Raw genomic sequence first — 14279 nt, 5'->3', positions numbered from 1 at the left:
GCATCCCTACATGACGCCAACATAATCTGTATCCTTAGCCCTGCTGCTGAAACATGGGAAAAATCACAAGCTGCAAACAGTCTGAACACATTCCCTTTGGCTAATGCAGGATTTGTTTTTATTTTTGAAGTATCAGCATTCAAGATAATTTACCTAAAGCTTGTTTCCAGTGTTTTTCATTATGTAGAGCTGCCCAATACCACTGTGGATATTTCTTTTTAAGTCCTAATTGTTTTACTGGGTCTTGCAAAAGAGGAGTGCACACCCAGTCAGCAATCTTCCTACCAAATTCAAAACAGATGTTCATAAATAATTTAAAAATCCATACTGAAGCCAAGTACACAAAGTTCACCAAGACAGCCCACTGCTGTAACAGACATGTTGCTCAAGTTAGCTTTCAAGGCTGCTTCCAGCTGGATAAAGCTTCCACTAGGTCTGGCAGCAGCTGACACAAACTGATGGTCAAAAAAAGTCACCTTTCCTAGTGATCACCATCATCCTAGTGTGGCTTCCTCCTATTCTTCTTTGCAAACAGTATACAGCAACAAAAATAGGAGTATTTGATGCAGAGATAAACACAAGACATTAGCAGTGCTCTTTAGGGATACAGGCCTGCTCAAACAGTTAACATTTTCTTGATCACACTCAGGCTTTTGCTATGCACCTCAATGAGCTCAGAAGGGAAGCACAGGATGGCCTCCTCTGGTGTCCCTGTCTGCACCATCTTTGAAGCCTTCTACTGCTAGAACAAGAGTGTCAGGCATCTTCCGTGAGCAATCCAAGTCAGAAATGCTCCTAATGATCCACCAGTGCTTTGAAGAGCCTTGTATGAAAGAAAGCAGCATTATTCCAGAGGCACTGAAGGGAGGAGGGAAGAGAACAAGAAAAATTCCTCTCATCTGTCATACCACCAGCATTTGAGAAGCATGAAATAAGGACAATTTCAACAACGTTGCAGACCAGTTCCACCCAAAGGAGATACTCCTCTACCCTTGATTTCCCAGCTGTTTACTGAGTAACAGGACAGTACAATTAAAAAAACTTTTGCAACAAAGAAATTCTGTGCAAAAGCCATGTGATTTCCATGCAAATCAGAATTTGGATACACTGGTCAGTCTTCATTCCACCAGGACAGAGCCTTTATCTGTGATCACAGTTAAATAAATGACAGTTTCACTGAATGCTGCAGTGCACTCTCATCCCTCTTGCTTAGTTCTCTCTCCCATTGCACCACAATCAGCTCCTACAGTGAACCCTCACCTTCTAAAAAACAGAGGTGCAGAACTGTCTTTTTTTAAAAAATCTATACTACAGAAGGAAAGACTGCAGGAAAAGATTAAAAGAGTAGGATTAAAGAAAAGGAAACTGGGGAGCACCTAGCCAAAGGTCACATAAATTCCCTGTGCACAGTGTTAGCATCTCATCCTGTACTACACACAGGTCCCACAAGACCAACTTCCAGCCTCTGCACCATGCCCCTGGGGAGGTGTGCAGCTATCTCCACACATCCAGTCACATCATCATACATAAATACAATTTTGCCTCAGACAGAATATGTGGTCTTAGAGAACAAAACTGTCCATCACAGAGATGGTTTTACAGGTTATTTAATTACAATTTTCCCCATTTTCGCCCTACATTTTTCCTATTTTTCTCATTAAAAAATCTGATCCCTGCTCCAAAACATTCTGATGTTTGTAAAGCATTTCTAGGACTCGGGAGGAAGTGTTTTACGAAAACACAAAGCATCAGCTAGAAGGGCTTCAAAAGGCTGCAGCAGTGTTGTTGCAGCTGCATTTGCACAGGCAACACGTGAGAGAAGAGAAGACGATCAGCCTCTTACTTCAGGGAGCAGACTGCCAGAAGTTAGCGCCTTGTGCTCCTCCCAGCTTACATCAGTACAGGCACAGCGTTGTCACACATCATTACAGAAGCATCACCTTCTGTGGAATGGGTTTTGTTAGCCTTGAAGCATTTGGTCACTCGGACATGCAGAGTTTTACCCTTTTAAGAAGCTACAAAGTCTGCCCTTTAAAAAAAAGAGGTACAAAACTTGCTCTGTGTGGCTGCAAGAATACATCTGGGAGAGGCTGCTGATGCAGTACCCCTACAAAAACCACAGATGTGGCTTATGAAAACCACCTGACACTGCCAAGTATAGACACTGACAGAAAAGAGCAGCCACCTCAAGGATAGTTTACATGAAACTTTAAATAATAGACTGGGCAAAGGAAAATAACTAATTAGAGAGAGAGGAAAAGATGTCAAGATAACCTTAACAATAGACTAGGTTACAAAACAGGATACACAAACATTAAAATACATTTCTTTGGGAAAGGGACCTCCTTTAAAATAAAAAATTTGACCCTCAACTTTTCTTTCAAAAAACCCAGTTCTTATGTGGAAAAAAAAAGCTTGAAATCATGAACAATGCATAACCAATGGAGTTTGTGCAGATTTTCAGATGCAACTCTTAGAGGCTGGAAACAGTTCTTTTCTACCATCAGGTACCAGGCCCAAACCTCACAGCTTTTGAGAGTTCAACTACAACCACCTGAAAAGAGGAACTGTTAAGTAACAGGACACAGAGGAACAACACTCATTTAACCATCATAGAAGACAAAAATAACCTGCCATTTGTCTGGGTGTGAGAGGATGAATCACCAAAGTAACAAGGAAAATATAAATTATAATATCCGATTGAGAAGGGTAAGGAGATAAAGTAGAAGACAGACATTTTGCTACACTGTGTTCAATGGCCAGCCTTACTCTTGATTTTGTTATAGCATGAGAAGTATCTAGCAGTACTAAACTAGCTAAAAAGTGTTTTCTACTCTTGCCTGTTACTTGGTGTTTCCTATAGTTATACCTTTTCTTTTCACTGAGATTTTTCAGTCCCTTTGAAATCTAGAACAACTTCGCCATTTTCTTGAAAGGATGTAGTATTTTGCCTTACAGTTGAAAGTTACATCCATATGAAACATATGTTGAATAATAAAACTAAATTATAATCCATCCATTTTCCAGAAAATTTTTCACTTTTTTTTTTTTTTTTTCCTAATGTAGAATATACCTATTTTTAGGCAAGTTAGTTCCATACACATGCAATAGAGAAAATAATGGAGATAATGGCAATGTTCCATTAATAGAGATCTCATTTACCCAACACACACTTGGGTCTCGGAGCAAAGTTTAAGCCAGCTACAGAAAAGCATCAAAAAGAAGAAAAAAATGCTCATATCAACCTTTATAAGGAAAACAAATGCTCTTTTCTTACTAACCCTGATTTTTCAAGTTAAACAAAATTAAGGAGTTATAAGATGGAGTTTTAAGATGGAGGTACAAGAACCAGAACAGGGCCGCTTCAAAACATGCTTGAAAAGGACCACAGCAAGCAACCAGTGAAGAATACATGCTGCAAAGGGAACGTACTTGTATAACCAGGACGAACACATTCATTTTGATAGGGTAGGAGGGAGACCAACAATAGCCTCCAATCTGCTATTGCTTTAATTTTATTTTGATACAAATTTTAACAGCTGTTATGCACAAGATGCAAGGAAAGTTTTTTTACCAGTTGCTACAAGTTACCATTCTTGTCAATAGAAGGCAAGATTGCTGCATTTAAGTTCTTGTAGTTATGCAGAAGCATGTAAAACACCTAATATCACAATCTATAAAACTGCCACAAGTCCTTCTTACAAAAAAATACTTCCTTCTACTTACCACAATGTGCTTAGAAATAACAAACGAGGCAGATCACAGCACAGAGACTAGTTAAAGAAGCTGATCCTACAGCAGGTTAATAAAGGCATACCCGGCATCATTTCAGAATGATTTTTAAAGCAATTCTGTTTTTCCACAGTTTTCCTTTTTAATAGAAATTATTTTTAAATATTAACATGATAACGCACCAATCAGCATAGCTCTTCTCTCATCTGTTCACCACAGCTAAACTCAACATACTGCCAGATTAGCCTGATACACCGAGCGCTTTTCTGGAAATCTTAACACACAAACTTTCCCTACTACCTCAGGTAAATACCTCCCAGCCTTGGGCTTGCTCACAGCCATCACCTGTGGTCTTAAGGCCTCAAACTGAACTCCTCCTTCCCTATCCTACCCTCAAGCCTCACTACCTGCTGCACCACAGGACAGCCATTAGAGGATTGTGCCACAGAGAACAGCCGCAACAACGAAAACTCCTGCTGAGGCTCAGACTGTGATGGTAAACACCTGCACAGCTGGAAACTGGGTTCAGCTCTGCCACCCGGGACTACCCAGATGTTTCTTGGAAGCTCTCATTTGCCAGTGTGTGGAGGACAGGCTCCAGAGCTCGTCAGGGGACTGGGAAATAAACAGCTGGCCAGGAGGCCTTCAAGCCAGAACTTGGAGACAATGCAAAGCAGGAAAAAAAAAGAAAAAGGACAGTTTTCTCGTTAATTCACCTGTTTAGTGACTCTTAGGTGACATGTCTATGAGGTTCATGGAGGATGCAAGTTCTTTTGTGCGTTAATAAAGATCCCAGAAAGACCTTTTCCAATAAGAGCTCCTTGCCAGTCTCTCCTTTTCCAGGCCCCAGAGGCAACTGGAAAGAGATTTTCAACAGCAGAAAACACCTTCTGATTTGCTGTATCCTGCACAAGCATTTCCCAAACTTCAGGGCCCAATGAAGTATATTAAACTCTCAGAAAGTGTCACAGGGAAACTTGCATGCCCTACTGTCAAGCATTTAACTATCACCGCTATCGTTTTACAATTCCATTAAATAAACTTGCTCTGAATGATTTTACCCAGGCCACAATCCGTGAAGGAATGCAATGACTTCTGGTCACTGGTGCATACTAAGAAGAGAATCCTATAGTAAGGCATGATGCTTTTCATTGTGGTATAGAACACTGTTTTTTTAAAAAAATATATTTTTTCCTATCTTAAAGACTTTGTACATAGCAGTTCCCAAAGTCCATTGTGTAAAGGAAATGCATTTTGCATAGGGATCATGGAGGAAAAGGCTTGAGGCAGCTGTACTTCATCCCACTCATAAAATCATAGAATGGTTTGGGTTGGAAGAGACCTTCGAGATCATCTAATTCCAACCCCTGCAGATGTTCAAAAAGGGGCAAATGCAGTTATGGAGAACAAGTATTGATGTGAATACAATGTAAATTTTTTTTGGACTTATAATTGTAAATGTATAATAAAGATTTTTGGAAGCAATGCCACTCCATGGAACATACTCAAGGGATTTTTCTCCCAGGACAATGCTTTGATGCCAAAAAATAGCTTAGTCTGTAACAGAATGACTGATGGCTTTATGAAGAACATTAGCCACAAGCTATTTAAAGTTCAGTCGAAGGAAAGATTTCTGCACTCTATACAACTGTGTGTGCTTTTTAACCATGGGGGATTATTACCGCATAGGAGCCGAAGAGCTGGCACAGTGTATCAAAGAATACATTGTGATGGGTGCTGAACAGGCACAAAACAAAAAGACCACTCTGACTTATGCTAAATAGCAAGTAACAGACTTTAAACAGGAAGTAGGATTTTATGCTGTCTCATATTAAGATATTTTAACTTCCAAATATTCTGTAAACTTCAAGACACAAAAACAAAGTTTGCCTGCCCATGTAAATTAAATGAAGCAATAAGTACGTGAAGTTTGGACAGTCTAGAAATGACCAACTAATGCTCTGGTACTAGTGTTTGCTCATAGCTCCTCCATCTTCAGGACTCTTAAAAAACAAAGTTTAATCACTTAAACTGCAATTGCACATATTACAGTTGTTCAGTTTAAGTCAAACTCTTTTTTGCAGGTAGCTTTTCCTTTTGAAGCACCTAGGAGATCCTAGGAGCTCTGGCAACATGGGCGCCTGTTAATGGCCATCACGGCGTGTGTGTATAGAGAGGGTGAGAGGTATACATGTATGTGACCACAACGTGGAGGTGGTTTAAGAAACTGAAATAGATAGAGTAGGCCTCTATTCTCACTAAAAACTTTAGGCTTTCCAATCTTTATCAAGGTTATGTTAAGTGTTCACATATGTGGTATTTGCCTTGAAGTCATTATGTTCAGGCAATTTTGGTCAAGACCATAAAGCAAGTTCAGAGCATTCACAGACAACATTTGATCACTTCTCCTTCCCCATTATGAAAAATTAAAAGCCACCATGAATGCTTTTGCTGACCTCAGCTGTGGCAACACAATGCAGGGAATAAACAGCAATTGCCTTTGGGGCCAAATACCACAGGACTGGTCTCTGCTTGCCCATCCCATCAGTTATGTTGCCACAGATGGAGCAGGTGGAATTATTTAACAGTCTCTGCCCATTTTATCCCCTGGGTTTCTGTTCTCCCCTTTGTACAAACATTTCCATTTCAGTGCCAGATTCATTTCACCCTTGTGCACCAGGCTGTGTTTCTGCTCCCACCCACTGTCCCAAACTGCACCCTCTATCAAACTGCTGGCCCACGCTGACTACGTCAAAGGTTTTTGTTTGTCACATCCTACCTGTCACAGTTATAGGCACTATTTAATGCTGTAATCATGTATCCACTGTTAAATACTACCCATCGGGGAAGAAACATTAAGTCAAAAGTGATGCAAAGCCAAATGCTATTGTGGGAGAAACAAATCTAATTGGCTGCACAATGAAACACATCGTCAAGTCAAACTTGGAAGTATTTGCAATCTCCAGAGAACTCTGCAACGCTGAAACAAGAGTCCTATGGTCTGAACAACTTGATCTCATTAAAATTGGCATTTTAATGTTAATACTTTGCATTTGTGTACTGCTTTTTATTTCTAGAGAGTATATTTATATAGGCAATTTATATTTATATAGGCAATTTATTTAACCAGTCAGTGCTAGGAATGACTATGGAAGTAGATAAGATAGAGAATGGAAGTATGGAAGTAGATTAGACAGAGAATATCTCCAACATTAAAGCAACACTAAGCAATGAAAGGCTAAACTTGGCTTAATTCCATGCTGCAACTCTTCTTAAAATATGCCACTATCTATCAAAATCTGTTCTATCCACAGCTGTGTTATAGATCAGAATTATATTACCCGAACATCTGTTTTTTTAATGTCATTATGGCTAGAATATTTTTGGATCAGTTGGTTTTGAGCCAAAGGTAAAATTTATTGAACACCTGTAAATTACTTTCCAGCTTTCCCTTTTCTATTATTTAAGACTAGCAGTATTTTTGTTGTAGTTGTTGTTTTGTTTGCATGTTTGTTGTTTGTTTTATTTTTGTTCGTTTGGCTGGTTGTTTTTTAGTTTGTTTGGGATTTGTTTTTACATTATTTTACTTTATTCAGCATTCTCTGGTATCTTCCTGCAAGAAATCCACAGGCAAATCAGACCTTAAAAGTGCAAAGCGTGCTGCTGTACTGCTGGCTGGGCACCTCTTCCAGAATCCTTTTCCCCACTCCGTGAAAGGGGTATTTATCACACAAGGCACTGAAGTCGGAAGGCAGCGTGGGACTCCCACTAACCAGAAGGCAGCCCTGTCTCTGGGACAGCCCTCTGAGCAGTGCTGCCCGGAGTGCGACAGCATTCCTCTGACAGGAGGCGTAAATTACAAGCCACTAAAATCTCCTTTTCCTTCCCTTTCCTCCCCAAACTTCCACAGCCCGCAGGCTTTCAGCCACACGTTAGACCCAGAGCCCACCAGCGTGCTGTGCTGCGGCACCTTCTTGTTTGGGGGAGTTGTCCTCAAGCCGTCCTGCCTGCCTGCCGCCCTGCCCATCGGAGACCAGCAGCCGGGGGGGGAGCGGAGCAGCCAGCGGCAATGTCCGGCTCTGGGAATCCCAGCAACAAGGGAGGAGAAAGAGCAGCCTCCCTCACGCTGGATGACAACCGTCCCGTCTGGGGGAGCTCAGGAGGAGGGACGCCTCGGGGTCCCCAAGCAAGCCTCCCGAGCCACTGGGCGCGCCGGAGGGGCGACCCCAGCCCCGCTCCCCCTTCCCCGTCCCGAGCACGGCGCTGCCCGGCCCGGCCCCGCCTCGCCCCGCAGCTTGTCACGGAGCCTCCCCGCGGCGCCCCCACGCACCTTTTGCTCAGCGGCCGGACCCGCACGGCCACCTTGACGTTGGCCATGGCTCGCCTCACGCCCGGCCGCCCGCGCCCCGGCCCCGCATCGCGCCCCAGGTCCCGCGCCCCGGGGCGGAGCCGCCCGGCCCCGCCTCGCCTCGCCTCGCCTCGCCTCGCCCCCGGGGCGGGCCCGGCCCGAGCACAGGCCTGGGCCCGCTGCCCTCACGCCACCCTCCCCGGGTTTGGCGAGCAAAGTGGTGGCGAGAGGTAGCCCTCCTACAGCTTTGAAACCTTCAAAGATCAATTTAAAGCAATTTTAATCTGTTGCGTCGACAAAGGTTTTACACTTCATGTTAAACCCACCAAAACATGAACAATTTGCGTTTAGAACATTGTCCCTGTCAACTACCAACATGACTGGGAAGATGTGAGAGCAAGTAGCATTTGTCAGCCACGACCAGGACAGCAGGCCTGTTAGGGAATTTCTGACTGGCAAAAGAAAACAAAAGGTGTTACTTCTACTGCACTTGCTTCTGGCTTTGGTATTTCTAAAAATTAGAAACTGGCTGTATCTGAATACTCAGCTACAGTACTTTTACACCAGATAGGATCATGTTATAAAGCAATCTCTGCTTACATTTCCATTTAATTACACTATTTATATATACTTTAAGTATAGACCTGCCCATTAGGTGACTTGACTTAAGCTCCAGAAACATGGAATCTAAATGATAGGTAGTACAATACAGAAACCTTCCAGAATGAAGTCCATGATGAATCCTTCAAACTTGCTTTTCCCAATTCGTGACCCACCACAGTGATGTTAAATACGACCAGCTGTAAACCACTGTTTGATTCAACAGATTTAGCCCTTCAGTCACACTAAAGAAAGAATCAGTATGTCAATAGCAAATTGCATTAGCTAAACCCTACCATCTCCACAGACAGCTTTCCAATATTGGAGTAAAACAAGAAAATATGCTCAACTCTTTAGCTATGGCAAAAGAATAAAATAATCTTCATTTCAAGGAATTATAAGGAATAACCTAACAAGAAATGTTTTAATCCTATCTCTGAGCCTTAGATTACAATATCTTTAGTTTACCTGACTGACCTAAAGAATCATTGTAAGACAATTTGAGAGAGAAATTAAACCAGCAATAGAGACAATGGACCATAATTCCAGAAGTCTGGATTTTGTTTCTTCCAATCTCACAGAATGTAAAAATTGCAGCTCCTCTGCAATTGCATAGAAGACCATGATTTCCAAAGCATGAAATGAACCACAGGGGACCTCAGGCTCAAATCCCACAATGGGATCCTATTCAAGCTTACAGGACTCAAATTCCAGTTTATATTCTCAGATCATCCTATCTCCTGACACTCTGCTTGACTTAATTCAAGTCATTTGTCTTTTTAACATGTCCCAGCAGCAGCAGAGGGGAAAATCAGCAGAGGAAAATCTTGTATAGTACTTGTATACTATACTGGAGTGGTACTGAGCCACCTAGTGGTTACTTTCAAAAAATACAGGGCTCGTTTTTAAAAGCAGAAATCAACACGTTGTAGTAACTAAGAATTCAGATAACTGACAATGCAGTAACAGAAGGCAATATATCTGCATGTTTGTTCCATTTCTTCAATACAAAACAGGGTGTCCACGAAAGACAACAACTGTCCTGGTTTATAGATGTCCTGGCAGTAACATTTTACGAACACATCTTTTCAAAACATAAAAGTTCCTGAGACTGTGAACTGGTACAAGTCACAGTTGCTATGTTGTTAGTCATACGCATGGAAAAAGTTATATTCTAAGGAGGTCACTGATACAGGACAAGCAATAGAAGAGGAAAGACTGAAGAATGTATTTATCACTATCATAGAAACATAGGTTACAAATTTATAGAACTGCTATACATCAAGTCAATTCCCAATCAACCACATCATAGCTGTAATAAACTGTAACCTAAAACTAATTTAATTCCTTGGTTTGAACTGTTAGGCTCCTGTCCATGCTTCCACAGCACTTGGAACCACTCTTTGGTTTTTAAATGTGGGATTCCATAACAAAATGAAGACCAATAAACTTGGTTCTTAAAATCTAGTGCGTTTATTGAAGTTTTATAGGTACATACAAAATACAGTGTATTATCAAAATACTTACAAAAATGAATAGACACATTGCAGCAAACACATGAGAAAAATCAAAACAAAATTGCATCAAAGATACAGGCTCCAAGAGAATCCTGCCCAACTATTTCAAAAAAGAACTCTTAAACAGTCTTTTCAGTAGTCTGCCTTCCTATGAGCTACTGCTCAAAGGTTGTTTTTTTTTTAAATAGTTGGAGAATGGATAATCATTGAACTATAATGTCAGAACATAAATATAACTACTTACAAAATCCCCGCTGTATTAAGGCACAACCACGTTGTACTTTTCACAGGCTTAAATTGCAGTTTTTCAAATAGCCATCCCATATGAGGGAAAAAAAAAAAAGCTGTGCTAGGTTAAAGATAAGCCAAAGTCCAATTCGGCAGTATTGCAGATACCATCAGAATACACTCCTTTTTGCAGTTCCCTCCATTCCAATATTTGCTCTGTCAGCTCCTCCAAGTCTGTCACCAGCACTTCTGTTTTTGTCAAAGCAACGTCCTGAAGAAGAGAATTAGATTTTATCTCTATAACCTGTCAGGCTGTTAAGCTAGCAGGAAACAAAGATAATCTAAGCAACTAAACAGCATTGAGAAGCTCCTTTTTTTTTTTTTTTTTTTTTTTTTTTTTGCTACTCACCATGTTCTTCATGAGAGTTGGTATCTGAGGGATACTTCTCGCACTCTGCAAATGACTTTCAAGCTTCTCAACGAAAGACACAGCCTCAGTCAACAACTCTACTACGTACCTGTAGCCAAGAATGAGCTCAAAAGTTGTGCAAACAACACAGAACCTAATACTTTCAAGTGTTCCTTTCTTTCCCACTATGGGTTTCCTTAGTCCTCTTCTCTATTTTTATAGAGTTCCTAGTCATCTAATGAACTTAAGTGCAATTACAATTCTTTTATGGTTCTCAACAAGTAGGGCAGGAGTTATTGAAGTGCATAATTCTGTAACTGGACTAGATTTTTAGAGCATGAGAAACACTATTTTTTAAACATTTACTAAGGATCTCTGGGAATCACCCACACGCTTATTCTGAGCAAGTCATAGTGGAAAGAAGACACCAAAAGCTACAGTAGTGATTCCTACCTACAGAGAAGCAAAAGGAATCAAGGATTTAACACATCCATTTAAAAAGACACATAATCAATTGTGTAGTCTTCAGAAGGCAAAACCAACCAATTAGGCAAATATTCATTAAAAAATTTATGCTTCCATGAAATTAGCAATAAGCAAACTTCTACCTTTTAGAGGAGGTTTCACTATCACTTTTTGTTTCTATTCTCTAGAGAAAAGTGAATGAAAGCATCTGATTTTTCCTAAAATATAATTAGCTCAAATTAATTTGGACTCAAAGAAAGAACCATTATTTTTTGTATGCCTACTTGTGGTATTCAGCCTTAATAGGAAGGTTCTCTTGACATATGGGCTTCATCAGCCTCTTCCTGAGTTTCTTCTTCTCTTTCAGTACTGCTTCCAAGTGTCTGTTCATATCTTGCAATATCTGGCATTTTTTGTCTGTAAAATAGAATTGCAAAGTTGAAGCTGTTGTCCTGCTAGAACAAGAACAAAGTTTCTTGTTTAGAAAGGAAGTAAAAGTCTGATCTATCACTCAGGATAGTGCACACTCAGGAAAGATATCATTAGTCAGAATGACTTGTGTTGATTTTGTAGGACTTAACATCAATACACACCTAAAAGAAGTCCTATGTACTTTTGAAGTCATACATATGTTTTAGATACAGCTTTGTTAACTGTCTTACATCATCTATAGTTCTGAGTAAACTGTCTGGAAGAGATGAAACCCACTTCTTAGAACTATGCCATACGATTGAAATATTACAGTGTACTTCACTAGCATAATGCAGTATTAGCAAACTAGAATCACACAGATTCTACTTCATGTCCTTCTGATTAAGTCCATATATATTATGCAAACATTCTTTTGAGGAAGGTTAACAATATACGTGCCACCTCTAACAAGCTATGCAGTGGGAACAGCTGCAATAATTTCTAGAAGTGTTATGTACCGAAATAAAAAAATCTGCTGACGCAGTCATTTAAAATTATTTTCCTTTTTTCTATGATACATAGAAAACTTACCTAAGTAAAAAGGGTGAACAATGTCTGCTGTCTCTCTCTCCAACTGCAGAATCTCAGTTTCCAGTTTCTTCTATAAGAATAAAAATCAAAATGAAAATGAATTTTTAATGTACTTAACCAAATATTGCTGGCCCTCTTGGGGCAGGGAGAAGGTGAGAGGTAAGAAGAGGTAAGAAGAGGGACAGTACACTTGTGAGAGTAGCCACATGCGTAAGAGCATACTACCAATTTCCCTCAAGGTGTGTTTTTTGTTGGTTAATAGAAAGAAACATAAAAAAACAAAACCACACATACAAAAAAAACATTTTGGTGATTTATTGGGTATGTGTGCTGCAAGAGACTGATCCTGCAATTCATTCTTAAAACACAGATGGTCACATGTCCTACAAAGCAGTTTCATAGCTTATATCCTGCAAAAGAACCTCTCAAAACTTCCGTCTCCTCCTTTTGGCAAACACTGTTTTGTGATATTTTAAGCTGAGGGAGAACCTCTCAGGTTAACCTCTTAGCTTTAATTCTTTTCAAAGACAAATGAGCACAAGAGCAGCACACTTACTCCTGTGGCTTAAAGTTGTGAGCATTTTGGCTAGACAGGAGAAGACTGAGGAAAGTACAAAACTGAATGACATAGTTTTTCAGGACACAGAGCTGTTGCTTTGCCTTCCTTGAAAGGAGACAAAAATTAACCTCTTTCACTGACAGCATGTCAAACATTTGTCCAAGAAAGAAGTTGTAAGTATACCCTTCCAACAAAGGCAGCAAAACATCCACCTCACTAGGAGCTGTAAACTATTCCTTCCTTCTGCTACAGGGTGATGCCCACTTACTCATTCTCCAAAAAATTAAATTGTGTGAATTTGAATTTTGCAGTAACACTTTGTAGCTGCTGGAGCTTACACTAGTGAGCAAATGCCCAGAAAACATCAACATAAAATGCAAATCAACCATCAATTTCAGACAGTAGGAAGTGACCGAGGTAACCAACAAAATGGTCCAGAGCCTAAAAAAAAACACATTTTTTTTGGAATATAAGTGAACTACAAACTCTTATTTGTTCTTCAGCTTCTTCAGAAAGCTTCAGGTAACGCTTCAGTCAAAGAGACAAACTACTACATCTCGGCAATTACACTGAAAACTTATTTCATCTTGTTGGCTTTATGGCAACTGAGTCCACTGGGAAAAAGCTTGAAAAAGCTAAGCTGTTAAAAAAAAAAACAAGAACAAGCCCTCCCCCACCCCCCCCAAAGCAAAACAAAAACATGAAACAATGGCATATTTCAGTTCGCTGCCTCATGGGGTAAAATGTATTATCTTTAAGTACGAAGTGTCAAGAGTACGCTGACAGAAGTAAAGGCGGTACCTCATTGATTTCTGCCCGAATCTTCGCAATTTTTTCCCTCTCAGCGAATTTGGCAAAGCATGTGATATTTTGACAGGCTGAATCCAAAGTCTCCTGTGAAAGCAAGGCAACAAGGAGGTCAGTCAGCAGCGAGAAGGCACCAGGCCAGCTCTCAATATCAGCACAGCAGCGCGCTTCAGCACTTTCACCACAACCATTATTCCAAGCCACATAGCCAGACAAGCTTGTAAATCCCCACAGCTGCTTTTAGGCTCCACACGGACAAAACCACCGCGGCAGAACGCCCCCCTTTCTGCGGACAGAGGCGGGGGGCTTGCTCCCGATAACCGGGCCCCGCACCTGCGTGACGAAGCCCTCAGCCAAGCACTCCGCCAGCAAGGCCGCCGCCGCCGTGGGCCCCTCGGACTCCCAGGGGCTGGGGCCGGCCGCGGCGGCTCTCCGCGCCCTGGCGGCCCCCGCCGCCCCCCGCTCCCGCGACCCCGCTCCGCAGGGCCCGGGGCTGGCGGCTCCTCCGCAGGGCCCGGGGCTGGCGGCCGCCGTTGCCGCGGAAACCGAGCGGCGCCGCTCCGCCATGGCGGCCGGATGCAGGAGGAGGCGGCTGGGAGCGGCGGGCGGGCG

At 41.5% G+C, this 14279-nt stretch overlaps 2 protein-coding genes across 3 annotated transcripts in view; both read right to left on the bottom strand.

Moving 5' to 3' along the window:
• The window catches only part of STARD9 (StAR related lipid transfer domain containing 9), a 106938-nt gene extending 98796 nt beyond the window's left edge, over positions 1 to 8142 (bottom strand). For both annotated transcript variants that reach the window (XM_032187767.1, XM_032187768.1), the window contains exon 1: positions 8063 to 8142. In XM_032187767.1, the coding sequence (XP_032043658.1) occupies positions 8063 to 8109 (47 nt within the window). In that variant the 5' untranslated portion in view covers positions 8110 to 8142. The remainder of the gene's footprint in view (positions 1 to 8062) is intronic.
• A 1988-nt stretch (positions 8143 to 10130) lies between these two features.
• HAUS2 (HAUS augmin like complex subunit 2) lies at positions 10131 to 14234 on the bottom strand. Its single transcript, XM_032188112.1, has 6 exons — positions 14001 to 14234; positions 13662 to 13754; positions 12302 to 12371; positions 11584 to 11716; positions 10835 to 10943; positions 10131 to 10696 (listed from the first exon to the last, which is right to left on the bottom strand). Exons 1-6 carry the CDS (start codon positions 14232 to 14234, stop codon positions 10547 to 10549), a joined length of 789 nt encoding a protein of 262 aa, XP_032044003.1. The 3' UTR covers positions 10131 to 10546.
• Positions 14235 to 14279: the final 45 nt, after the last annotated feature.

Source organism: Aythya fuligula, chromosome 5 (assembly GCF_009819795.1).
Source record: "Aythya fuligula isolate bAytFul2 chromosome 5, bAytFul2.pri, whole genome shotgun sequence".
NCBI classification, from domain to species: domain Eukaryota; kingdom Metazoa; phylum Chordata; class Aves; order Anseriformes; family Anatidae; genus Aythya; species Aythya fuligula.
This window is presented reverse-complemented; position numbering and strand designations above follow the sequence as displayed.